This window comes from Pempheris klunzingeri, chromosome 17 (genome assembly GCF_042242105.1).
Source record: "Pempheris klunzingeri isolate RE-2024b chromosome 17, fPemKlu1.hap1, whole genome shotgun sequence".
Taxonomy (NCBI): Eukaryota; Metazoa; Chordata; class Actinopteri; order Acropomatiformes; family Pempheridae; genus Pempheris; species Pempheris klunzingeri.
The window spans coordinates 14,228,102-14,256,066 of NC_092028.1; the positions used below are offsets into that span (position 1 = coordinate 14,228,102).

At 37.7% G+C, this 27,965-nt stretch overlaps 1 protein-coding gene and 2 gene segments (V, D, J or C); all 3 read left to right on the top strand.

The window, feature by feature from the left end:
* The first annotated feature begins 1,252 nt into the window (after positions 1 to 1,252).
* LOC139216820 (uncharacterized) overlaps positions 1,253 to 27,965 on the top strand; it is a 48,249-nt gene continuing 21,536 nt past the window's right edge. Inside the window, exon 1 of the mRNA XM_070848049.1 lies at positions 1,253 to 1,378. Within this exon, the coding sequence (XP_070704150.1) occupies positions 1,325 to 1,378 (54 nt within the window). The 5' untranslated portion in view covers positions 1,253 to 1,324. The remainder of the gene's footprint in view (positions 1,379 to 27,965) is intronic.
* Positions 4,730 to 5,287, top strand: LOC139216819 (immunoglobulin heavy variable 4-59-like). The segment is given in 2 exon segments: positions 4,730 to 4,772; positions 4,872 to 5,287. Coding segments are annotated over 2 exon segments (336 nt in total).
* Positions 11,480 to 16,802, top strand: LOC139216813 (Ig mu chain C region membrane-bound form-like). The segment is given in 7 exon segments: positions 11,480 to 11,963; positions 13,241 to 13,531; positions 13,699 to 13,992; positions 14,161 to 14,472; positions 14,622 to 14,945; positions 15,452 to 15,594; positions 16,429 to 16,802. Coding segments are annotated over 7 exon segments (1,440 nt in total).

Below are 27,965 nucleotides of genomic sequence, written 5' to 3' on the forward strand. Positions count from 1 at the left end.
GCAAATACTACTCTCAGTCAGTCCAAGGCCGCTTCACCATCTCCAGAGACAACAGCAGACAGCAGATGTATCTGCAGATGAACAGCCTGAAGACTGAAGATTCTGCTGTTTATTATTGTGCCAAAGACTCACAGTGACTGGAGTTGGTTGAGCAGCTGTACAAAATCCTACACTCATTATCACTGGGCTGATAAACACACACTATCTCATGGGATTGTCTTTTCTTTGAGCATCAGGAAATTACATATGTGGTCAATGTATGTGAAACAAAATTCAGACTCAGCCAGGAGGAGGTCAACATTTAGACTCAGACCAAAATACATTGATTGCACCAAAGCACTGATCCTGATACAAATATATGAAGAAAAGTATTTTAACCTCATAGAGAGAAAAATTCTAAATATTTTTTTTCAAAGCTCTGATCAGGCTGCATCACTGTGACGATACCAAATATGAAAAATAACAATAAAAAGACACTTTGAAGTAATTGCAGTTTAAAGTAATTCTGTTGCCTTGCAGAGTGGGAGTAAATTCATGATAACAAAGGATTTGGATCAATCTGAAGAGGACCTCCTCTCTCAGCAGAAACTGACAGAATCCAACATCCACAGGCTGAGTTCAGTCTATTGAACAGAATTCATAAACATAAGAACTACGTCATGTGTGTCTTCTTGCTGAGACTGGAAAATGACGCTTTGTGTTTTAAAACTCTAGAGGGCTGTCTGAGACTTAACGACTGACACTTGCTCTGATGAGCATCAAGAATGTGCACCATGAGTAACATTAAGAAAGAAGAGAGGTGATGTGATTGGTCTTACCTGACATTAACACTAACACTAATGATGGTATCTTTGTCCAAATCAAACACACTTCCTATTTGAGCGAGGTCTGACGATGAAAATCACTGATCCATGTAGAAATGGATTAAATGCCCTACTTAAGTTCCTTCCAAATATTATAACTAATATTTGTTTGCACATTTTAATAGCAAGTCCAAGTCTCATCCATCCAGTTCCTCCCTGTGAGGAGACACATAACGTGTTACATACAAGTGCTTTTTGGTCTTACAGGTGTTGATGGTCAGACTCTGACTGAATCTGAACCAGCTGTTAAAAGGCCTGGAGAATCCCACAGATTGACCTGTACAGCCTCTGGATTCACATTCAGCAGCTACGCTATGAGCTGGATCAGACAGGCTCCTGGAAAAGGACTGGAGTGGATCGCTATCATACACACATCCAGTACTCCTATCTATTACTCCCAGTCAGTCCAGGGTAGATTCACCATCTCCAGAGACGACTCCAGCAGTAAACTCTATCTGCAGATGAACAGTCTGAAGACTGAGGACACAGCAGTGTATTACTGTGCCAGAGACACAGTGAGAGACAATAACAGGATAGTGTTACAAAAACTACTTCCTCTGTTTACCACCACCATTGGCAACATTCAGTTGTCTTACTATCCCTTGTTTGGTAAAACTGAGTGTGATTAATTATCACTGATTTAAATAGTAGTAGAGTAGTGACTGAATATTGAAGTCTTATTTTGTCTCATTTGACTCAATTTTAAAGTCATTTACGGCTGACACAAATATAGTGGGAAAAGAAACAGATTTCCTCAAATTTTGTTTTATGAAAATAAGAAAATATGAAAATGTTATTTTGTGTTTTTTCCCTGGAAGTGATGTTAACAGACGTATAAAAAGACACATGTCTTCATAACTACATGCATGAAGACCATACATGTGACACAAACATTTACATCTACAAATAAAAAGCTTCCACCTGATTTGCAGGTTGTACACAAAATTATGAAAATAGTTTTCTTGCACATCACCAAATCTACAAAAACATCCAAAAGCACAAATAACAATACTGTAATGTAGCTAATGCAGATGTGACAAAGAACTCTTTTCCAGCTGAACTCAGATACATCAAGTCTCCTGCTTCTTTGAAATCTCATATTAAAACTTTTGTCTTTGTGAAAACTTTTGTTTAATATATCTTTTTATTCATACTACTTCAGTCCCCATTTTATTATATTTTTATTCTTTTTATTGTTTTTAATTCCTATGTGCTTATGTTTTTGATTTTACTGTCATTTTATTTTATCTTTATTTTATTTATTTAGAATTAAAAAGTTCTGCATCATAAAATATTCGGTTTCTGTACATTAACCTTCACTAATTTCATGATTTTTAAGACATATTTATATAGTAAATCATATCATAGCAGCGCCACAGTTTGTTAAATTATCTATCTAGATCTGGGGTGTCCAAACTATGGCTCGCGGGCCAACTGCGGTCCAATTTTCATTGGCCCGTAGGAAATTCTAAACATTTATTGTAATATGGCCCACACACATGGAACTTGTGCTGTACTGAATTGTACTTCTTAGTCTCACCACTAGGTGGAGTAACTGTCTTGAACAAGGCAGCTTCTCTATAAAATGAGTAAAAAGAAATGTGTCACAGGTGACCCAAAATGGCAGAATTAAGGAAACGTAAGAGAACAAGTGAGTGTAGAAAGTTTCAGATGCGGTGTGCGATGAAAGCACAACTAATAACTAATGACGATCATTTTTGCATTACGGAGGAGCTGCTTGATGTTAGCAGTCTAAAGAGCACCACGACGGGTGAGGATGCTTCTGAAGCTGTGCCAGATGCAGTTGGCATGATGGGACTTAAATGGGACGAGCTGTGTGGAGGTATGATGGGATGGGGCTCCAGCTGGGACAGGTGAGCGCAAAGGAATCTATGGTGTCCGCCGAGGGTCAAGAAAGTGGAGGTAAGGCTGCTCTACCATTCTCATGTGCGCTGGCTAAGTCGTGGCTCTGTGCTGCTGCGGTTTTATTCCCTAAGATCAGAAATGGACCAGTTTTGAAGAGAGGAGCGACCTCTTCATGAGCTCAGTGACCCTCTCTGGTTGGCATTTTTAGTGGTTCTCACTGATCACCTGAACATACTGAACAAGAGCCTACAAGGCAAAAACCAGCTTGTACCACAACTAATAAATGAAAGCCCACTAATGGAAAGGCTGTTTTTTTTCTTGAATCATATTCAGTTATCAAGCAGAATTTAGATTTTGCCAACTTTAATCCACTAGAGGTGAGGTGATATACATCACCTCTAGTGGATTAAAATTAGCAATATAGCTCACTTCTAGTGAGTGGCCCAGCCCTTTGTATGTTTTTCTGTATGTGGCCCTCAGTGAAAAAAGTTTGGACACCCCGATCTAGATTATTGCTATCACTTAAGGTTTGGTTGAAAAAAAGAATAGAAATTCAAATAAATACAGAACGAAAGAAATTGTTTAAAGGAAGCAGAGAGGCTTTACAAAAGCTCCACAATATTTTGTTTTACAAAGACCTGCAGGTGGCAGCAGAGGATATGAAGTTAGATGACACTAATGATCAAATATACACCCAAGCATCACCACTGTGAAAGTAACAGCTGATCTTGTGGTTTGTGACTTCCTGTTTCTTAGTTGTATTATTACAATATATGCTCTATGAATTCTAATCATATCTTTATATCATATAAAAAAAAGGTGTTTTTTTTTAACAACACTATTGCTTAATAATGTTCCTGTTACTGATTCCAGTATATGAACCATCCACCAAATGCTGCTGAGAAGATGGAATAAATACATTTATGTATCAAGTATGAATAAACTTTGCTTGAAGAGCATCAGTCATTAAAAAAATCATAATTCTAATCATACTGTAAAATTATTGTCTAAATAATTTTTCTTCCAGTGATGTGCGTGATGTGGTAAGGAGGAGGAGTCAATGCAAAACTCTGATCTCCTCAGTCTCTACATATGTGAAGGACTAGAAAGACTAAATCACTGGCTGGACAGAGACAACTGGCTTTTACAATGATCAGACCTGATTATTTGGTTGTTTTTCTCACCCTGTCAATTAACTGGGCAGGTAAGAACACAAACTGATTTTCTGACAAATATGGCTGCATTTCAGTAACTAATGAGATGTTTGAATGTCTGTAGGTACTGAGGGTCAAACACTGACTGAGTCTGAACCAGTGGTTAAAAGGCCTGGAGAGTCCCACAGACTGACCTGCACATATTCTGGGTTTGGGGGCAATTACTGGAATGCTTGGATCAGACAGGTTGCTGGAAAAGGACTGGAGTGGGTTTCCACTATTAGCACTGACAGTAGCAGCATCTACTACTCTCAGTCAGTTCAAGGCCGCTTCACCATCTCCAGAGACAACAGCAAACAGCAGGTGTATCTGCAGATCAACAGCCTGAAGACTGAAGATTCTGCTGTTTATTATTGTGCCAGAGACTCACAGTGACACAGGAGGGAGCAACGCTGTACAAAAAACTAAAATGTCAAAACAAGTCAAAACTTGGGCTCCAGCTTCAGTTCAACATCATCAGCACACTCACAGAAACACTCTTAATAAAACTGCACTTTAGACAAGTTTTTGTGTGGCTCTGGCTTTTGGGGAGCAATAAATATTCTGTTAAGTGAGAATATGAATGCACCATAAAAACCCTTGTTATCTTAATTTAGTAAATGTTCACAACACAATTCCAAGCTATGACTACTTGTGACACAACAGTCCATCCTTCTTTTATACCCCATCAGTGTCCTTCTCTATGCAAAGTGAACTTCCTCACAGTCTGCTATAAAGACTTGGTATCATGCTGTCAGTAGCAGCAGAAGAAGAGAAGCTCCCATCAGATCACCTTCAGTACCAACCATGTTGTCTGTAGCTCTGCTGCTGCTGCTGGCTGCTGGATCCTGTGAGTCTCACTGAGGCAGAGACACTGACAGTATGATCACAGCACGCTGACTGTTCACTGTTATCAGTGATTCAATATTCACCATGTTTTCCTCCACAGGGGTCAAGTGTGAACAGTTGACACAGCCAGCCTCTGTGACTGTGCAGCCTGGTCAGAGTCTGACCATCACCTGTCAGGTCTCTTATTCTGTGAGCAGCTACTTCACAGCTTGGATCAGACAGCCTGCAGGGAAAGGACTGGAGTGGATTAGTAGTGACAGCAACGTTAAAGATTCACTAAAGAACAAGTTCAGTGTCGACTTAGACTCTTCCAGCAACACAGTGACTCTAAACGGACAGAATGTGCAGCCTGAAGACTCTGCTGTGTATTACTGTGCCAGACACCCACAGTAACACAAACCATCAGTAGACCTGAACAAAAACCCCTCAGAGCCTGAACACTTGTAGCATGAAGCCACCAGAGGAGGAGCCCTCAGACCACTAATGATTTCAGGACCTGTTCACTGTTAAAGAGACAAACAGACATCTAGAAATGAAAAAGTAAAAGGAATATATCGTGTTTTTTTAAAAAAATACACACTAACAATAATATTAAATGTGCAGTGGAGGTATTTTTTACAGTGTCTCCTCTATTTGTATCACACTATTCATGTTAAATAAGGATGGCTTTATAACAAGCTCTTCAAGACATTACATTTAAATAGCGGAATTGCTTTGTACTGACTGAAAAGTTACATGTTTTATCCTGCATTTCTTCTTAATTAATGTTCTCAAGGCATCTGTTCTTCAATTTTCTTCCTACTAGAGTTTTCGTTCCCATAATGTTGTGAAAATGGTAAAGACTTTTGAAATCAAAAGTATAACATGACAAACATTTGTTAAGGTTTTATTTGTTGTTTGTTTCTATTACAATTACCCACTTTAAAGGTATTTTAAATCTCATAAACTATTGTCCAAGTCTTTGCATGATGCAGACTGAGCTTCAAATCCAAAGTAAATAATGTGTCAACAAATTACAAAGATTGTACTGAAACATGCAAGAGGGACCCTTGGAGGAATGACTCATGTACATTTTACCCCAAACAGTGTCTGAGATCCAAGTCAAATTCAGTTCCTCCCTGTGAGGAGGAGTCAACGCAAAACTCAGATGTCTTCCTCCTCTACTTATCTGACTGCAGAGAGGATGACAGAGAACAGTGGACACACAGTTGAACATGATGGACTGTAGGACAGGACTGCTGCTCTTAACTATCTGCTGGGCAGGTGAAGAGTTTAGAGAAGAGTTTCATTGATTGTGATCTGGCATACTTTATAATTGTGCTATTTCATTTGTGCTAACATATGCATGACATGCATATGTGTTTTGGTCTGACAGGTGTTGATGGTCAGACTCTGACTGAATCTGAACCAGCTGTTAAAAGGCCTGGAGAATCCCACAAATTGACCTGTACAACCTCTGGATTCACATTCAGCAGCTCGGAGTTTGGCTGGATCAGACAGGCTCCTGGAAAAGGACTGGAGTGGGTGGCCTGGATTGATGATGACAGCGCTAGCAGCAAATCCTACTCTCAGTCAGTCCAAGGCCGCTTCACCATCTCCAGAGACAACAGCAGACAGCAGGTGTATCTGCAGATGAACAGCCTGAAGACTGAAGATTCTGCTGTTTATTATTGTGCCAGAGACTCACAGTGACTGCAGTTGGTTCAGCAGTTGTACAAAATCTTAAAGAACTGTCATCTTTGGGGCTGGTAGAGCCCAAACAATTGCTTTATACAACAAAACTATTATAAATATTATATATTATAAAATTAGAGCATTAGTGTAATTTATGTGGAATCTAAAATTAAAACATGAGAGTGAAAGTTAATGTTTTCTTTTATTAAATTACAAGCGGACATTTACTGTCAAGTTTGTCTTCCCTCTGTTAGAGGAGACACTCAGATCTGGTGTTGTCATTGATCTTAACTGAACTGATTGACTGTTACATGACTGTAATATGATTATAGCTGCTGTGCTTTCTTTGCAACAAATACAGTAAGTAGTGTACAGTAAATGAGCAAATAAATGAAAAAGAAAATGCTGCAATAAAGCTGTGCGCGTACACTTAAGGATATTCATGATTATGATGTTTGAGGTGCTGACAGTAAACAAATTCTGTCAGGGAAACAGCTCACATCTTAACTAAAGCGGGTTACTTTGAAAACTTGCTAAACATGCTGTAATATATCTTATGGAAAGCAACATTCCTGGTGTTCGCTCCTTTTGTCTCCATGTATACACACCATCACTGCTGCAATGCTGCTTTTAATGGATGTGTTTTATCTGTGATTCATGTTAATATTCAGGACCTGTTCATTGTTACAGTAAAGACAAAAACAGTCTTTAGATTTCATTAAATTTTCTTAATATTATCTAAAAGCATCTGTTTTCCTCAGTTGAAATACTCAGCATTGATCAGTGAGTTCAACTTAACATGTATGATGCAGAGAGCCTGTCTTACTAATTTTTCATTAGATAATAACCATATACACAAATAAATAAATAGCAAAATAAAAAATGGAGTCTCTGAATGTGATACAATATCAGACATGGAAGGACAAACAACTGCAAAAGCAAACAAATGAGGAATGATATCATGAAATGAATTAAAGCAGAGTTCCTGTAAATGAGCCGCTCCCTCTCCATGAAATCCTGACGCAAATCATTATTTCGTTCAACATAACATGTACCTGTCTGTCTTTTCTTTCATGAGAAAACATTACACAAATAAAAGCCACTCCCCCTGATATGCTGATGCAAATCTCCAGTCTGTGCAGTGTACTTCTGTCCTGCTGACTGGTCTTGTACTTTGTGTGGAGCCTCACAGGTCACATCTCAGCCATCAGCCTCAGGATGATGAACAAACTCTCTCTTCTGCTGGTTGCTCTCTTTCTGCCCTGTGAGTTCTGCTTCTGGCTTTTTTATCCTTTATCAGGCAACATGGACTGATAGTCAGTCGGTGATACGAGAAGACTTTCCAGATGACTGTCTCACTCTTCTTCTGTGGTTCCTCTCTCCTTTCATCTCTTCAGGTTGTACAGGACAGAGTATGGAGTCCATTCCTCCCAATTCAGTAGTAAAAAAGCCAGGGGAGACACTCAGCCTCTCCTGCAGGGGATCTGGCTTCACATTTAGCTGCTGCACTATGCACTGGATAAAACAACCTGCAGGAAAAGCTCTGGAATGGATAGGGGTTGGCTTCTCTACTGCCAGCAGTAACACTTATGCCAGCAGTGTGCAAGGACGTGTAGAAATCAGCAGAGATGACAGCAACAGCATGGTGTATCTGAGACTGTCCAACTTAAAGCCAGAGGACTCTGCGGTGTATTACTGTGCCAAGCACACAATGGTTAAAGAAAGCAGGGAGGCCTTACAAAAACTACACACTGCATTTTTTACAAATACCTACAGGTGGCAGCAGAGAATGTGAAGTTAGATGACACTAAACAAAGAGAGAGTGCATCTGAACACACACACATAGGTGCACACAATTAAAGCAACAGCTGTTTGGATAGCTACCAAATGCTGCTGAGCAGAATAAATAAACACATAATGTATAATCATCATTAATTACTAGTCATAATGTAAAATGATTCTTCCAGTGACGTGTGTGATGTGGTGAGTTTTTTCTTTGAGGAGTCAATGCAAAATTCTGTTCGCTTCCATCTCTACATGTGTATTGCGGAGTAAAGGACTGGAAAGACTAAATCTCTGACTGGACAGAGACAACTGGCTTTTACGATGATCAGACCTGATTATTTAGTTGTTTTTCTCACCCCGTCAATTAACTGGGCAGGTAAGACAAACCTCCTGGTAGAAAGACAATATGGCTGTGTCACAGTAACTCTTAATACACCTCACATCACCTGTCAACTCACTGACAAGCAAGAATACACCTCCTTTCTGATACCCGGGTTGATTTAGACATTTAAATGACCCCCTTACAAAACTAATTCTAAATGTTTTACTGGTGTTTCAAGTGATTGTCACTAATCTGTTTTGGTTCATTCATTAGTCTGTTGCACGAGGCTACTTCTCCTTGAATTCACTCCATCAGTGTTTTTGTTGTGGCCTTGTTGTCATTGTCTGTTAGTCTGTAGAAGTAATAAATGTAAATGATAATTCTAAATTGAATAATTAAATCTAAATTACTTTCCCTTGATTTTCTGTGAGTCACTGTAGGTTTTTCTCGAATTGCTGACAGGGCTGCATCACTGTGACTTGAGGGATTCTTTATCCAATGTTATACCAAATATGAAAATAATGCTTACTGAACTCATGGCCCATGACTATCTCAAATGTTTTTTTATATACAGGATGGGATTCAGATTAAGGTTCAAATGCAGAACTTGGTAAAGTCTCAGTGAAACTCGGAAAGACGAAATATGAAAATGAGTGAGGTTGAGCGGATACACACATCAGTACTAAACACACACACACACACACACACACACACACACACACACACACACACACACACACACACACACTGTGACGTCTGTGTCACAAAATCATCACTTCTTTCCACCCATTTGTCCTTTTTCCATCGGCTTCTTTTCCCTGTTCATCGTCATGTCAGTGTTGGAGTGTATCCCAGCATTCACTAGCTAAAGGGCAGGGAAATCTCTTCTCCGGGTTAATGATGTATCACAGAGCTTAGAGCACAACCATTTTCCTCTATTTTAAGTGAGTTACATCATGTTGAAACAGAAATAGTTGTAGTTCCTCCTTTAAAACTATAGAGGGCAGACAATTACTGATTCCAATAACGGCCTCACATGGAGCATATGGAGGTCAGTGATGGCTTCCTCACCCTGTCAATATAAATGCAACTTAGGTAAAATGGCTTTTCACCCTTTTTTAGGGGCTCATATGTGTGAATGTGACTGGCTGTACACGTGTTTCACCTCTCTTCTATGTGCACTATGAAAACTTCACTATGAAAATGACCACGTAGTTTGGAAGATGAACAGAATCCTGATACGAACCTGTTACCAAATTCGTCCCAGACTTCTGGCTTAAAAAAACGTATCACAATACTCTGCTCAGATGTGCTGTGTGCCATTAATTAATGTAACATGTAAATCATTAACCTTATGCCGTTTTTTTGCACCAAATGCTCGATCCACTCGGTTCCATTTATCGTCAAACAGCCTGAAACCTGAATTAGAAATTGCAGATAATAAGCAAACACTAACTTATTGACTGTAATTTATATGTTTACATAATCAACATGAGCTCTGAGTAATCCTCTCAGTTAGTAAGTATCAGTTGTTGTTTTTTTTCAGCTCCGTGAGGCGGAGTCAATGCAAAGTTTGTCCTCTTCCATCTTTATTTATTGCACTGCAAGCTTAAGTCAAACCAAACCACTAACCGGACATTCAACATATTTTCACAATGACTTTAACTACACGTATTGTGTTTCTCATGCTATCATCGATTTCTGGTGAATACACACTTCTGCTCCTTGTTTTTTGTCAACATTTCTGCTGCTCTGTTCTGATCGAAGTGCTTTTCTCCTCAGGTGTTTGGAGTCAGACTCTGACAGAGTCTGAACCAGTGGTGAAGCGGCATGGAGAATCCCACAAACTGACCTGCACATATGATGGAATATCAGATGATAGCGCTGCTATCGGCTGGATCAGACAAGCTGAAGGAAAAGGACTGGAGTGGGTTGCCTACATTTCTGCTCCCAGTGGAAGCACTAAAGCTTATTCCACGTCAGTCCAGAATCGCTTCACCATTTCCAGAGACAACAATGTGAACCAAGTGTATCTGCAGATGAGCAGCCTGACGACTGAAGACTCTGCCGTTTATTATTGTGCTCGACAGCCACGGAGATACAGGAAGCCACAGAGCTGTTCACAAACCACTGCAGATGTTACTGATATTCAACGTTATACACGTTGTTTTTAAAATGCCTCCCTAATATATTTTATGCATTTCCTCACACTAAGATTCTGTCATAACTTGTCCTAAGCTGAAACAAAAGTGTTCACACACAATAGCGTCTTCTTTTAAAAGCATACTAAAAAATATCTTTTTCACAAGCTTTTACTTAGGTTTAATGTGTTAATAATAACAATATAAACATTTGACATTTGTCATTATAATTATCTTATTTCTTATCCCGTGTTTTTTATGTAATACTTTCTTATATGTTTTGTCTTGTCGTGCATTATTCTAATTAAGCCTAATTTTGTTTGACCTTTATTCTAAAGCACATTGAGACATGATAACGCAACAAGCTTAGCTTACAAAATATATTCAAAATATTTCACATTGAATTGTCTTTTTTTTTTTCTTTTCTAATATAGCGTATTTGAATTAATATAGCAGGTTATGGTGATGCAGGTTTATCCAACATTTTGGTTGGTGACCACCATTTAGTGGGTTGGTTAGGTTAGGGTATTTCAAATATATCAAAAGTAGAAAAAAAAAACATTTTAAAACATGAACTTGAACATGAACTGGGCTATCAGTTCCTCAGATTGAAATACATGCATGCATAAGCCATGTTATGTAATGACAAATATATGTTTAATTGAATATGAATGCAAAATGCATATCTGACAACCTATGTAGTTTTGTTGATTGAAATTTAAGTTTTGTTAAATTCTTACCCACTGTTGACAGTATAGGTCCTTTAGCTCTCCAGTGCAGGAAACAGTCTTTGGTTTTTGTACTGGGGTTTATCATAGTGATGGTCGGGGCACTGAGATATACACCCATACAAAAACCTAAGACCAATAATTCAACACTCTAGCTTTCTTCTGATGAAAAAAAAGGACAGGACAAAATATTTCTCATTGGAATACGAGGTAGTCGCCTATTTATCATTTTTAATAAGAGCATTAGTAGTTAAAAGTTAGTTAATTATTAGATTAAAGTCGCAGCTAGTGCACAGATGTAACCATTGTCTTCCACCAAATCTAAACTTGAAGAACTGATTAAAGATCATCACAGGGCACATGCTCCCAGGGGGATACCAGAATGTAATACTGACCAGGATTTCAGTGTATTTCACGCACTTTGTGAGGTTTTAACACATTTTTCTGGTACATAAGGTTTTTGTTCAAGCAGTGAGTACAGATGCAGCACTGTGATTACTTCGACTACTGGGGCAGTGGGACTCAAGTCACAGTAACTTCAGGTAAGCAACATTTAAATATACCGTTTTTAATGACTTGCTAAATGTTCTTTTTAAAATGTGATTATTGGTGTTCAAAGAGTTAAACTTAATTCCTTGTTTAGATTAATACTAAAGCTGGAAAACAGAGGACACAGATGTTTGTAACGCACCTGTTTCTTAGAAAGCATGTGAAAAAGTTCTTTGGTGTTATTGCCTAAAAAGATGTGGTTATTTTTAATTTCGTTTAGCTGGATTGTAATTGCTGCTAATTTTATCTTTTATTAATATTTAAATGCAATATATATAATATATTACTATATCAATATAATACTATAAAAATAAGTTTCTGTAAATCTGAACATAGAAACATATTTTATAGGGAGTTTAATCCAGGGTCAGTATATGTTTCTAAAATTAAACACTGAACAAAGAGATTAACATGTACAGACTTTTAACAGAGTGTTTCTTATGCAATGACATGCGGGTGACTGAATTTTAAAAGGAGCAATGTATTTGCACTGAAATTCAAATTGTTAAAGCTTCCCAGCAAGGATTTATCTTATTTTTTACTATTTACTATGAAACAAAAAGGCACAAAATGGTCCTAAAATACAACAAACAATTTGTAAATGGATAAATTATATTTCACAAAACAGTTTAGTGTTACATAACTTGTTGATTCAGACCCAGAATGTTAATCTGTGCTGAATAGATGAAGAAAACTAATTATCAAAAATTTATTATTCGTTAAAATGAACTCGCTATCCCGAGGATGATCAGCCATTATATTACCATTAACTCATTAAGTAGGCAGTTGTTAAGTAAACCATAATCTATTATTTAGGCATCTCTAAGATGATATAGATAAATGTACCTTTGCTGGGTGAATTTTACCAAAGACAACAATACTGGTACTGTACTTATTGACATAGTGATTATATGAATATAAAGATAAACAGCATTTTGAAAAATGAGGTTGATTAGACTTATTTATTTATTTATCTCCATCTTTATATATATATATATATATATATATGTATACTTACTTTTATTGTTTCACTTCGTATGTTTATTTTATATTTTATTTTTATTTTTATTGTTGTTTCAGTCTGGAACTGGCACTCAGAACGTTCACTTATACTGTGTAAAACTGTGTATGTGACAAATAAAGGTCTTATCTTATCTTCTCTCCATTAATATTTGTGACTGGCGTTTAGACATGACACTGATCATCTGTGTTCTTTAATTTATCTATATGGGTATTGACATGTGTCAACACTTTTAAAACTCTTTTACAGAGGCAACAGCATCACCGACTCTGTTCCCTTTGGTTCAGTGCAACTCCGGGACACAAGACAACATCATTGTAGGTTGTCTTGCTCGCGATTTCTACCCAAATGGTCTTACTTTCCAGTGGACCGATGACAGTAACACCACTCTGACTTCGATGCAATATCCTACAGCTGAGCTAAACAACAAATATACAGGAGTCAGTTTGGTCCAAGTATCAAAATCTGACTGGGAATCAAGGAAGCCCTTTACATGTTACGTAACACATGTTGGATCTCCCAATCATCTAAAAATACAAAGTATGTCATTTTTCAAACTCCTTTACCAGAATATGTCATGCATCTTACTCTTATCCATGAATGTTCAGAAATGTTTATTCCCTCACATTTACTTTGTCTGTCTGACGCATAGATTTCGTTTGAATACAATCTGAAATTAATGTTTGTAACTTTGTTGTTTCCTCAAGCTATTCCAGAGCTTATTCTTTCAAAAGTGACTTTGGTAGCAGTGCCGAGTGATGACACCCAGACCCTCGTGTGTATGGTCGAGGACAGTGTCAGTGGAACAAATGCCCAATTTCAGTGGAAAAAGAATGGCTCAGAGTTGACCAGCTTAATTGAAACTGCCATCAAAACAATTGGAGGGTTACATTCAGCTGCCAGTGTCCTGAAGGTCAGCAACACAGACTGGGACAGTAAAGCTGTTTATACCTGTGAGGTGACTTACAAAGGAAAAAAATCTATAAAGACGACCTCAAAAGGTGCAGTGCCATCACAGTTCTTACATAACTTAAAACATAGTAAAGTAGTTTATGCTGGACCTTGGCATAAACAGTATAACATAAACGAGAAGTTCATAGTTTTTCGAATCATCACGATGTTGAAAAATGTTTCTGACAACCATTTCTCTGTTACTCCCTTTTATTTAGCTCTGGTCACAGTGACACTGCACCAACCGAGCCCCAAAGAAATTTTCAACAACAACCAGGCAGAGTTGAAGTGTGTCATTACTGGAGCAGACAGGGCCATTGTAAATGGCATTAAAATCACTTGGCAAATTGACGGACAAACTGTGACTGACAACATCAAAGAAACACAAACGTCTGAAGGCAATCAGTACAGCAAAACCAGCTTGATGACTCGTAGTCGCACCGAGTGGCAGGGAGTCAAAAAAGTGCGCTGTTCTGCCGCAAAAGACGATATGACACCAGTTATTCAAGATTTGACTGTCCACAAAGGAGGTATGTGTCTGAGTGACAGAGAACAATTGGTAGAACAGTCATCTGTAAGTCTGGGGAAGTAGCCCAACTCACACACACAAACATGTACATGTACAGTGAATGAAAAGCATATATCTGAATGTCCTTAGTAAACCAAGTGTCTCTTTCAGATGGTAAGAAGCCAAAAGTGGCAGTCCACATCCTGCCACAGGTGGACAACAACAAAGGGGATGAAGTCACCCTTGTGTGTCTGGTCTCCAGTCCTACGCTGCAGGATTACTACATCGCTTGGTCAGAATATACAGGAACATCGACCGGCCCCTATACTGATGGCATTAACTTCCCCCCACAGAAGACACAACATGGCTACTCAGTGACAAGTGTTTACATCATCACCAAGCAAAAGTGGGAAAGTAGTAAGTTCATGTGCAGCGCATGGCCTGCCGGGAACAGCAATCAGTCCATGGAATCCCAAGAAGTGTCTAAGGCCCAGGGTAACTCGATTGAATGTGACAAATAAACTCCGCTTTAAATGTGGTATTTTGTGCTAACGTGTTGTTCTGTCGCCGTGTGCGCACTCTGCCATGGGAACATGTTCAATCTGTGATGTCATCAGTCTTTGTGATTGTAAAATTAACCTGTCAATTTGTCATATTGTGTTTTGATCTGTCTTTGTCACTCTGTCTAACAGCTTCACAATTGTGCTGACCATTTCAAATAAATGTTGCATGAAGACACTTTTGTTACATGTTTATGAATGACTTCAATATTCTAAAGCAAACTGAAAGGCAAGCACAAAGTCACAGTAGTATGCTGATCTGTTCCACTGTTTAACTGAATCATCCACACACGACAAAAAGAGGAAAGAAGGGATTATCAGTATATAAAAGAGACAGTGGTGTCTATGTGTTATCTCAATGAAAACCTTTAACATACACACACACACGTACGCACACATGCATGCACACCTAACCAGCTATACCTTCCTCTTCTGCTCCAGAGTCAAACCTGAGTTGTGCTCTGAGCTGCACAGAAGATGCCACTGAAGAGGATGAGCTCAGCAGTCTGTGGTCCACAACCTCCTCCTTCATATTCCTCTTCATATCCACTCTCTTCTATAGCTTGATATTCAGCCTGGTCAAGGTAAACATACAGGCCTTTTCTGAATTTCAGTTATATTAAAGACTGTAGAAGATATAATTAAGCACTTCTAAAATAAAACAGAGACATGTAAATAAATGTCAAATATAAAGAGAAGACAACGTTAATAATCATCTTAGGACTCGAAATTGGCCAGATAGTCAAAAGACAAAAGAGACAACAACAACAAAAAAAAAATCAAAAATGTAATTCATGATCAGGATTATCTGATAAGTTAATTGGTACCAAACCATTCTCTCTGGCTGGTGAATTGCTCTTTACTGTATGTAAAAGTTAGTAAAGTGATATTACAGATTTATTGTTTTGATGTGGATGGACACAGTAAAGTTGTACTAAATGCATCTTCGAGTTCACCGGCTCGGTGCTGAGCAGAGTTTATTGGCCAACCAGCACACTCATCAACATTTATCAGCAGCAGAGAGACAAGCATCTCCAACCGCAGACAATGTAGGGGTTTTGTGCATTTCAAATGCTCTACAGTACATATCACTGTATTAACAATTGATTGACTTACACACATTACAAATACCATCTTTAAGTAACAAATCAAAAGGCAATTACCATGTCTTGGTGTATGAGGATGGACCTTTTTATGCAAGTTAAAAATGTTATCATGAGCAAATCATCCAGTCCAATAGTTAGTATAATTGTTTTAGCGCTTCAGTCTCCTGCAACAAATCATGTGGCTGTCAGCTCTCCAGCTGGGTGAAAGTCCAGACTGACGTGATCAATCAAACCTTACCACTGCTGAACAATCTGTATTTGACAACTGAATATAACATATATAACTTGTTTTTTTCATTTGATTTTTTTCAGATGAAGAGACAATAAAAGGATGAGACGGATGCACAGCATAGATGACCACAGCTCTGCAAATCTGCTGAAATAAATGGTTGTCGTATGTGATTAACCAAACCATTGGAAATGGATTTCTCTACAGCCTGTAAATAAGTTAAAAATACCATTCCAGTTCTTAAACCTTTATATTGTATGAATATATTTTCCTGCACTGAATACTGTTGTTTATCATGATAACTTTTCTTGAACATCTTGTGTCATTATTGTAGTATTAACTTGATCACTAACTTGACTCTCTGACATGTAAATAACAAATTGCACTGTAGAAGAACTGCATATATTCTGTATCTTGTTTTGCATTTTGTAATTCAAATAAAAATCTTTGCTTTTCATGTTTGGTCATTTTGTTAATCGTTTCTGCTTTCATCTTTCATTCAATATACTTATTATACCTAAGATTTGGCCAGTCACATAACCATTAAAGACAGTGTGAGTATGACAATAGTGTGCTTGTGAGAAACACAAAAAGCTTTTGAGGATTTCTCATATGGGTCTCGGGAACCTAAAAACATGTAAAATAACACCACATCAAGTCAATATGCTGTGAACGTCTGTTATCAGTTAAGCTCTGAAGGTTTCTCAGTTTCCTGCCGTTTCTAAACATGTCATCTTTAAAGAGTCTCTTCCCCTTTTCTCTGCACCCTGGGGACCACACCTGTTGAAGTGAAACTTTGTAGAAACCGTCAGAGCTTCAAATTAACTTCCTCGAAACAAGCAACTAACTTTTCACTGCAAGTATTTACAGTACACTGGGCGAGAAGTGGCTGAAAAGCAACACAAAAAATCTTCAGTGTCATTGCAAGCAAAGTGAAATACCAGTGCTCTTTTTGGTATCTAAAACATCATGGCAGCACAAAACAGAAGGGGCTGAATGCCTTTGCGATCTTGTGTGATGACCTTGTGTTCCTCAATTATGTCTAAAGAATGTCACGTGTCACTCACTTCCATAGCTTAGGGATATTATAAGAAGGAGCAGAATTTACCAAAAAAGTGTAGATGGCAAAAAAAATGTGCTTCCCAATGTTAAAAATGCTCATCACCCTCACCAGGTGCATTTATAGTATCCTGAGCAGATTAGGGAGGAGTACTGATAGCTGTAGGTGCTGCTGTTGGTATTTGAACAGACAGCATACTATCTCGTTTTCCCCCCTCCGTTTCTTTCTGGGCCCTGATTAAAGGCTAAAAAGGGTGGGTGCATTTGCAAACCGAAGGAAGATACAGCAGTGCAATATGTGAACAAAAAGCAGTTGCATTTAAGGACAGTAATAGGATCACGAACATATAGAAGAACGGTGTATTACAAAGATGTTGCATTTGGCACGTTCCCTATATCATCATTCATCATCATAATTTCAGTTATTTGTTCACTAAACATATATTTCATTATAATAACTGTACCCTTTATTGCTGCGTACATGACTTACCAATACTGTATATATGGTTGGTTACTTTTTATGTGCATGTGAAATGAGTTTTGTACAATTTAAGGGACTGATTGACAAGCTACTTCATCTAAACCAGAGGTCTCAAACTGCCGGCCCGCTGACCCCCTAGATGTCAAAAAACAATGAAATCCGGCCCGTGAAATATTTTTTAATTTAATTTTTTTTTTTTAATGATGCTTAAACCATTGTACACTACCCGTTCATATCAAATTCAAAAAATAAACCATTCTACAATAACGTGTTTTGACGAGGTAGCAAAGGTCAAAGGGCAAAGGTGGCGCTCGTGTCTGCACAGGTTCTCCATGACGGAGAGCAGGTGGCGCCGATGCGTCGTTGTTTGGCTGTGAGCCGTTTAAGTGTCTCTTTCCAAACCAAAAAGAAAAGTGGCTGAAGAACACAGACAGTTTCAAGAAAGATAGACATTTCAGTGTTTGTTTGTGGAATTCAGTGGACACGCAGCCTGCCTGATATGCAAGGAAGAAGTCACAGTTTTAAAGCAATATAGGCTCAAGCTGCAATACTGGACTACACATGGAGAAGTGGCAGGGCTGTCTCTGCAGAGCTGAAGAGGATGCAGACGCTGCCTTGGAAGTTCAGTGACATGGTGAGTGAATGAATTGCCAAAATGCAGGGAAACCCTCCACCGAAGGAGAGTTACTGAAGGATTGCATGCCGCAAGTTGCCGATATCTTGTGTCCAGTGCCTTCCTCTTTCAGCAAACACTGGCTGTGGCTGTGTTCACTTTGGTGCTGGAGAGTGAAGCTTTGTTAGATTATTTTAATTAAGTTAAAATAATCTAAAAAAAACAAGAACAAAAGACCTGTACTAGAACCTGAAACTGTTTGGAAAATGTTTCTAAACTGCAGTTTACATTTTGTTTTGTTTGAAATGACAAATTACACTACTCACAAAAAGTTAGGGATATTCGTCTTTCAGGTGAAATTTATGGAAAATGTAAAAAGTGAATGCTACAGTGATATTATATCATGAAAGTAGGGCATTTAAGTAGAAGCATGCAATGGTAATTTTATTCATCTTAAACAATTTATTTGAAGAAAATCTAACAACAGTGGTGGGTATACCACAACAAAAAATGTTCAGTGTCTCAATAAATTGGGATGTGGCCAAAGGACGTCCACTCCTCTCCTTTCTGTGACTCTTCCAGTCTCTGTATCACTCTTACAACCTCCTGATGACACTCTGTGACCCTCTAAGCTCAGTGAACACCTCCGTCTGAGGACTTCCTGTTTGAAGCCTCGCAATGGCGAGGTGCTGCTGATCAACTGTTAGGTGTCGTCTTGGTCTCATGATGTCAGAATGTGAACAGCATGATGAGGAGGACTGTTTAAATACCAATTCTAACTGAAGCAGGAAATGTATTGGTCGATTCATGGATCAAACCTGTTGTGAATTTTGCTGTTGTCTACTTGTGCAAAAAGTACTGAAACACTGAACAGTTGGACATGTGCATTCAAAGGTTTAGAGAAGGTCACATTAAGTTCACCTGGAAAGGTTAGAATGCATTTTAGGTTCATCCTGAAATTTCACCCGAAAGCTGAATATCCCTAACTTTTTGTGAGTAGTGCATATATTGAACTTGAATTTTGTAGTGGCCCTCCTGTAAGATAACAGTGCTGTCAGTGGCCCCAAGCCAATTTGAGTTTGAGACCCCTGATCTAAACTAATTGAATAAATGTATTCTATTCACTCTCTATAGAAATAATAATAACAATAATAACAATTGCTGCAATTGCTTAATTAACAAAATAATTCACCTTTTTCACATTACGATAATTTCATTTAACATCCAAAAAATATGTTCTTGAGAATAATATCAAGCAGATATCAATCAATATCAATCAGTTGAACTCTCTATTTTTCAAGCAGATTTATAGAACTTGTCAATAAAATAAAATAACCTGTTCACTCATTCATTCAATAATTTCCTTTATCTGAGTAATCCCAGTCACATTTTTGGGACAGAAACCCATCCCAGTAACATCCTGAAGCGCATCGCAGACTGATACTCACAAAACAATCAGCAGGAGCAATACAGCAGCAATAAACCTCAACTTTAAATCCTCAACTTTCAGGTATAAGTGGTTAGTTTAGCTAAAATACTGAACTCATGGACAACTTTTATGGAGGTATGATTTTAAACTTCCTCACTGTGTTTGCATTACAACCTGCGTAAGCTTAATGTCTGAGGTACATTAAGGCAGCAGCTGTCAACAAGCAACCAAAGCCCTGGACTGCCTTCCAGGTTTAATTCAGCAAGTGAAGGCAAACTTTATGATGCTGCTTTGCTTCCATCTACAGGCTTCTAGGTGCACTACCCACACTCTGTGAAGTACAGCAGTACAGTGCGGTGAACCTCTCAGCCCACAGAGGTCAGTGCAACAGTACTTTTCTTCAGTGCAAATGTTCGTGAGGAGTCAATCTTCAAAACGCTTAATTTCAGTGGTTTGATTTGTCTGAGGTCACCAGCATCAGAAGAGGAATCAAAATGATACTGTTGCTGAAATTCAAACACATTAATAAATTGCAAGACTGTGATTCATCTCCCACTGAGGGAAAACAAATCTGTAGGCCCTCTCATGAAATAATACTAATGATGCTAATGTTTTAATAATTATTATTAATGCTGATACTAATAACAATACTAATTTTAATGACCACACAGACACCATTCCCTTTTGCTGTTTGATGCTATAAAATGATACAGAATGTTCAGATATTGTGATCATAATTGGATTTCACTCTTTCAATAGAAGCTGGATCATTACAGACGGATGCTCAAAATAAAATAAATAAACCTATGGAGAATTAATATCGTCTATTTCTTCATTTTTGTTAAACAAACTCTCTCTCCTTTATCTGAACCTTTTCAACAGAAAGCTTCGTCCATCCACACAGAGAAACTGTGTGGTCTCCTTGAGGAGTGCAAGGTTTTTGTAAGTGCTTGAGTCACTGTGATTATTATTATAGTAGTGGCTGGAGTTACAGCACAGTGTTACACACCATAACAAAAACCAGACTCTCCATTGACTTAACTGAGTTAGCATATACAACATAGTAATTGGAAATGTTAATCAATTTAATATGATGCAATAATGTTAATTATTTGTGACCTTATGAAACTGCTCATTTAACTCGTTGAATAAATTACTGTGGTAATTAAGTAATGAAGCACATAACAAAACCTCACATATTCAGTATTTTGTCTTAACTTATATGTTAAGTATTCAAAATGAAATTACTATACCTGCGAATTAACAATGTGAATTCATAAAAACAAACAAAAAAAAGTACTTACAATGGTGATCACTGTTCCAAAATTATTTGGATTTTGAATTATTTGAATTTCAAAAACACAACTGTGTATTGCAGAAAAGGGTGTGACGGCTACACTGTGGAAAAGGTTTTTGCATTGTTGTGTTTCACTGTGTGGGATGGCCACAGTGACTCAAACACTTACAAAAACCTCTCAAGAGAGGCAAAAGGTCTTGATGAAAAGTGTCAGTACAACAGTCCTCTAACATTTGGTATGCCTGAAAAAATGATATACAAAATGTACCACCCTACCTATTGATCCTTATTTTATCCCAATTAGAGGACGTCATTTGTCTGATGGTCAGAGGAGTCAGAGGATCAACAAAGTCATTAAGATTTATCATCTGGGGACCATGAAAGTCTGTGCAAAATTTGACTTTCATCCTAGACCAAAGTGGTGGTCAGATCGGCCAGCAAACCAACTTTCCCATTCCTAGAGCCATGCTGCTAGCACGGCTAAGTGTGAAAAATGTCAAAAATGCATAATTCTTACGGTTCAAAGGGTGAAATTTAAATTCCTGATTAACACTAAACACAAAGTGCAGGTATGTCACCATGGATATCTGTACCAGATTTAATGGAAATTCATCCAGTAGTTGTCAAGGTGTTTCACTAAAAGCCCAAAAAGTGTACCTGCTGGGGACACTAGAGGAAAAGTCTGAGGATCATCATCTAGAGACGATTACACTCTGTAAAAATTGTCATACTAACTGACCAAACACTTGTGATACTTCAGCAGGCCTCCTTTACAACCCTTAGGCTGGGGACACGCTGCCTACCTCAGCAGCGTGTCTGCATCACGGAGCCTGTCGGGTTTTTTTTTTTTAATAACATCCATGTTAACAGGTTAGAGCAGCCACACAGCAGCCACACAGCCTGCGTCTCAGGCTGCGGCTATAGATATGGAGTCTCGCCTATTTATTCTGCGACACACGCACAGTTTGTAACAGACACACAGTCAAACTGATATTTTTTTAAATCAAAACCACAAGATTACAACTTTTTAATAATTGCGGTCATTATCAAAGGCAAACACGGCGCAGAAAGATAGGCAGGCTACTAGACAACACTGCAGCAGTGCCACAGCAAATACACGGTCTGTGTGGACAACACACATGCGAGCAGCAATAGTTCAATAAGGTAGCCGCCACGCAGACGTGACGTAAGCTGCGTGTTCCAGGCCTTAGAGCCACGCAGCTAGCAATGCCAAAACCCAAGTGTGACAAATGTTATTTTCAAAAACACAGAATAATCATAGTTCAAAGGGTAAAATTAAAAATAGAATTGAGAAAAGGCAAACGCTGCTTCAGGATTGCCCTGCTGAGTACATACAGTACCCAAAAAACTAACAAAGCATCAGATCAGTCAAAGGTTTTTGTATGAGTGTGTGGCACTGTGTAAGGAGTGGGGGCCACAGTGATATGTAGTAATACAAAAACCTGTCTCAAGCTGAGCTTGAGCTCAGTACATCAGTTTCTCAAAATCTCTAGAATCTAAAGAAGGGTGATAATCAATGGACCACTTCAGGATAAATGATGTGAATTATGTGAATTCTTTCCATTTTTTACCCTGAAATAAAATTAAAAACATTATGCAGCAAAGGACCCTGGTCAGACTCACGCCTGAATAAATGGTAAGCTTTACCAGGGTAAAATATGAGCTGATGGTCATTAAGGATCCACTTAGTTTTTAATATCAAAATGACTATTACTGACTATTACTCATATTTTTAATCTATATCTTTACACTTTACATGTATTTCTAAACTAAGACAAACGGTGTTGAACTAAAGATGACAGCCCCTTTTGTTAAATTGGCCAAACTTCGGATGAAATGCTTGAAAACAATTCCTGGATATGAAATATGTATAATCCCATCTGAGCCTTTTCAACTTGTTTTATGTTACAGTAGTTTTGTTTCTCATTCAAATTAGGTGAAAGTCACTTGTTCATAGTTTTACTGTAAATTGTAATTATCAATAACAATATCTATGAGTTTGATTTACTGTATCATTGTTGTGAAGCACTTTTAGGGAACAAATGAATAACTAAAATAATCATCTGGGAACTTTTGCACTGCTGGTTCCTTTTACATAATTAGATTTACTTGTTCAACTAATATGAAAAACAATGCATTCAAAGTAACAGTATTTGTGTGTTGTGACAGCCAGGTGGAGTTATTGTATGTATAGTGTAAAAGACAAGTGTTGTGCTGAAAGAAATTAAGTCTGCATGCTGCGATATTGATTTAAACACTGGAACTATTGGAATAATGGAGAATCACTGGAACAGCTACATATATGCTGGAGGATGATATGTTGATTGTAGTCTTAGTGATCAGTCTGACTATGACTTATATTCGTCACCATGGTTTGAATACATATACTCCTCACTATGATTTTACATGTACTCATCACTGGATTGAAGTATAACTGTGTGTATCCCTCACTCATTGACCCTCACTGTATCACATGTCTGCTTTATGCACAACAAGTGCATTTATATTAAAACACTATGATTTTTAAAAAAGGCAACAGAAGGGAGCTAAGAAATAAGGGTGTAATAAGAGGAGAGAACTTAGAATAAAAAATAAGAATAAGGTAAGTTTAAAAGATATTGGTGTAAAGTTTATATAACAGGGCATATAAAAAAAAGGAGACATGCTCGTGCCAGTGCAGGTGACTGGAAAGTCCTTACAATTCCAACTTTAAGGATTACATCACTTAGGCCCCACACCTGACCAATGAATATAATGGTGTAATGTTAAAATACAACTTGATTGGTCATTTTAATGCTGTGATGAAAGGAAAACAGGTGGAGCCCCATGGGAATATAAGCTGATGTACTGCCTGAGAGAGCTCAGAACTCTCTGACTGTATGTACTCTGCAGATAGATTGTTCTCCCTTTGCTGCCGGCATTAAAGGTTTTTGCTGCTCTGAACTCTGACTCCTGAAGACTGTTTGGGCTTAACAGCTGAGACTGATTTTCCTGATTATTTTTGACTCAAGTTCTGATCTATTTGCCAAAGTTTTCTTGACCCATTGCGCATTGATAAGGCAACTATAAATCTGGCCTAGTGGCTTTGAACCCTGGTTCTTTGACACGTCATATGGAGTTAGAACAATTACAAAGATGTTCAAGTTCAAGTTAAATATAAAATGGACAGAAAGTCCATTGTTCTTTCATGATTTCGAAACTGATTGATTGTGAGTCCTTGAGGTGATCTTTCCCATATATACTTATATATATTGATATATACTTATGGCTGATGTGATGTCAGGTTATTTTAAGTATATTTTACATGTGAGCTAATAGTCACATTTAAAGGATCCAATAAGTAATCATCAAAATAACTACTATTGCTTCCCATATTTTTTCTTAAATTTACTTCTACTAAGACACATATAAGGATAAACTACACATGACCTCCTTTGTGTTATGTCTTTTTTTTTTACTGTATTATTACCATAATTATGAGTCATTTTCAGTGTACAACATGACTGAATGAAAAAATAAATAACAATTCAAAAAACAATCACCTTGGAACTTTTTCTGTACTGATTCCTGTCACATGATTAGATCTTAACATTACTTTGTAAATAATCTAATACTAAAAACACTGTAGGTTCAGTAATAGTATCAGAGTGTCATGACTGCCTGTTTTTGTATGGGGTTATATCACAGTGCAATAACTACCACAGTGATACACACTGTGGCAAAAACCTCTGTCAAGGAAATGCGGTGCTGATGTGGAAAACAAGTAGGTAAGATATGTAACCAGCAAAGCTAAACAGAGATTGAAGATTGATAAGTAATTTCCCAAAATCAAGAAACTTTTAAGAGGTTATATTCTGTGGAGTAAACTTAATAATAATTCTTAAAATAAACAATCAGCAGGGGCCTTTTGTGTGGGTTTGGGCAGCATTTGTGTGTTGTGGCAGGGTGATGTTTTTGTATGGGGTTATATCACAGTGTGGTATATAGCGGGAGCTACCACAGTGATACACACTGTGACAAAAACCTCTTTCCACTGAGAAGGAAACGTAGTGCTGATGTGGAAAACAAGTAAGTAAGATATGTGTTCAGCAAAGCTAAACAGAGAAGATTGATAATAATCCGATTTTACACAAAGAGTTGGTTCAGGCAAGTAAAAACTGTTACAGTTTTCTCAACAAAGGTGATCATGTAAATATTCACAACATAACAAGACTAAAAGACTACAGCCAAGCTAGCAGCTCTGTGAGTCTGTACTTAGACACACTGAAGGTTATCGTATTATACATGCTCATCGATGTTAAACATGTATAATTTTTACCATGTTGACCATCTTAGTTTCACATATTAGCATGCAAACATTTAGTATTTAAAACTAAGCACAGAGTCCAGCTACATGGGATGGGAATGCCATGCGTTTTACACTCAACCTGCTGGTGGTGCAGGAGGGAAAGTCAGAGGATCAACAAAGTCGTTAAGATTTATCATCTCGGGACCATGAAAGTCTGTAGAAAATCTGACTTGAGATATTTCATCCTGGACCAAAGTGGTGGACAGACCTCACGGCAAACCAACTCTCCCGTTCCTAGAGCCACGCTGCTAGCACAGCTAAAAATCACCAAACTGTGAAAAATGTAATTTTCAAAGATAAAAAGATTAATTTAACAATAAAACTTAAAAAAAAAAAAAGTTTATTGGTCTTTCATGAGTGCCCCTGCTGTGTACAAAGAGTGCAACAAAACTAACAATGCACCGCATCAGGCAAAGGTTTTTGTATGAGTGTTGTACACTGTGTATGGAGTGGGAACCACAGTGATATATGGTCATACAAAAACCTGAAATTTGAACTGGAGCACAAAGTCACTGCGCCTCAAGATAAAAAAAAAAAAAAAAAAGCAGGTAATTTCCCAAAATCAAGAGACTTTCAAAAACGGTGATATTCTATGGAAAGTGTGTGTAGTGGTATAAACTGTGTTTATGTGTAATAGTTTTTTTTGTCAGTTTTCATGTTTTAGGGTTTGTAGTGTTGCTACAGTAGCTTTGCTTCTTATTAAAATTATGTGGATGTCGTTGGTCCATGGTTTTACTACACAATGTTGACCAAATGAAAAACGTAATAATAATTCTTTAAATAAACAATCACCAGGGACCTTTTGTGTGGGTTAGGACAGCATTTGTGTGTTGTGGCAGCCAGTGTGCAGAATTATGTTTTTGTATGGGGTTATATCACAGTGTATAACTATGGCAGTAGCTACCACAGTGATACACACTGTGACAAAAACCTCTTTCCACTGAGAAGGAAACGTAGTGCTGATGTGGAAAACAAGTAGGTAAGATATGTGTTCAGCAAAGATAAACAGAGACTGAAGATTGATAATAATCTGATTTTACACAAAGAGTTGGTTCAGGCAAATAAAAACTGTTACAGTTTTCTCAACAAAGGTGATCATGTAAATATTCACAAGGTAACAAGACTAAAAGACTACAGCCAAGCTAGCAGCTCTGTGAGTCTGTACTTAGACACACTGAAGGTTATCGTATTATACATGCTCATCGATGTTAAACATGTATAATTTTTACCATGTTGACCATCTTAGTTTCACATATTAGCATGCAAACATTTAGTATTTAAAAGTTAGCACAGAGTCCAGCTACATGGGATGGGAATGCCATGCGTTTTACAGTCAACCTGCTGGTGGTGCGAGAGGGAAAGTCAGAGGATCAACAAAGTCGTTAAGATTTATCATCTGGGGACCATGACAGTCTGTAGAAAACTGACTTGAGATATTTCATCCTGGACCAAAGTGGTGGACAGACCTCACGGCCAACTAACTCTCCCATTCCTAGAGCCACGCTGCTAGCACAGCTAAAAATCACCAAATTGTGAAAAATGTAATTTTCAAAAAAAAAAAAAAAAAAACAGAATAAAATGTGATTAAAAAGATTAATTTAACAATAAAACTTAAAAAAAAAAAAAAAAGTTTATTGGTCTTTCATGAGTGCCCCTGCTGTGTACAAAGAGTGCAACAAAACTAACAATGCACCGCATCAGGCAAAGGTTTTTGTATGAGTGTGGTACACTGTGTATGGAGTGGGAGCCACAGTGATATATGATCATAAAAAAACCTGAAATTTGAACTGTAGCACAAAGTCACTGCGCCTCAAGATAGTAGGTCATTTCCCAAAATCAAGAGACTTTCAAGAACTGCGATATTCTATGGAAAGTGTGTGTAGTCGCATAAACTGTGTTTATGTGTAATAGTATTTTTTTAGTTTTCATGTTTTAGGATTTGTAGTGTTGCTACAGTAGCTTTGCTTCTTATTGAAATTAGGTGGATGTTGGTCCATGGTTTTACTACACAATGTTGACCAAATGAAAAACGTAATAATGATTCTTAAAACAAACAATCAGCAGGAACCTTTTATGTGGGTTAGGACAGCATTTGTATGTTGTGGCAGGGTGATGTTTTTGTATAGGGTTATATCACAGTGTATAACTATGGCAACTACCACAGTGATACACGCTGTGACAAAAACCTCTTTCTACTGAGAAGGAAATGCAGTGCTGATGTGGAAAACAAGTAGGTAAGATATGTAGGTAGGTATAAGAGGCTTTCAAGAAAGGTGAAATTCAATGTAATAGTGTGTATAGTGGCATAAATTGTGTTTATGTGGATTTATACTTTTTAGGGTTTGTAGTGTCGCTACAGTAGTTTTGCTTCT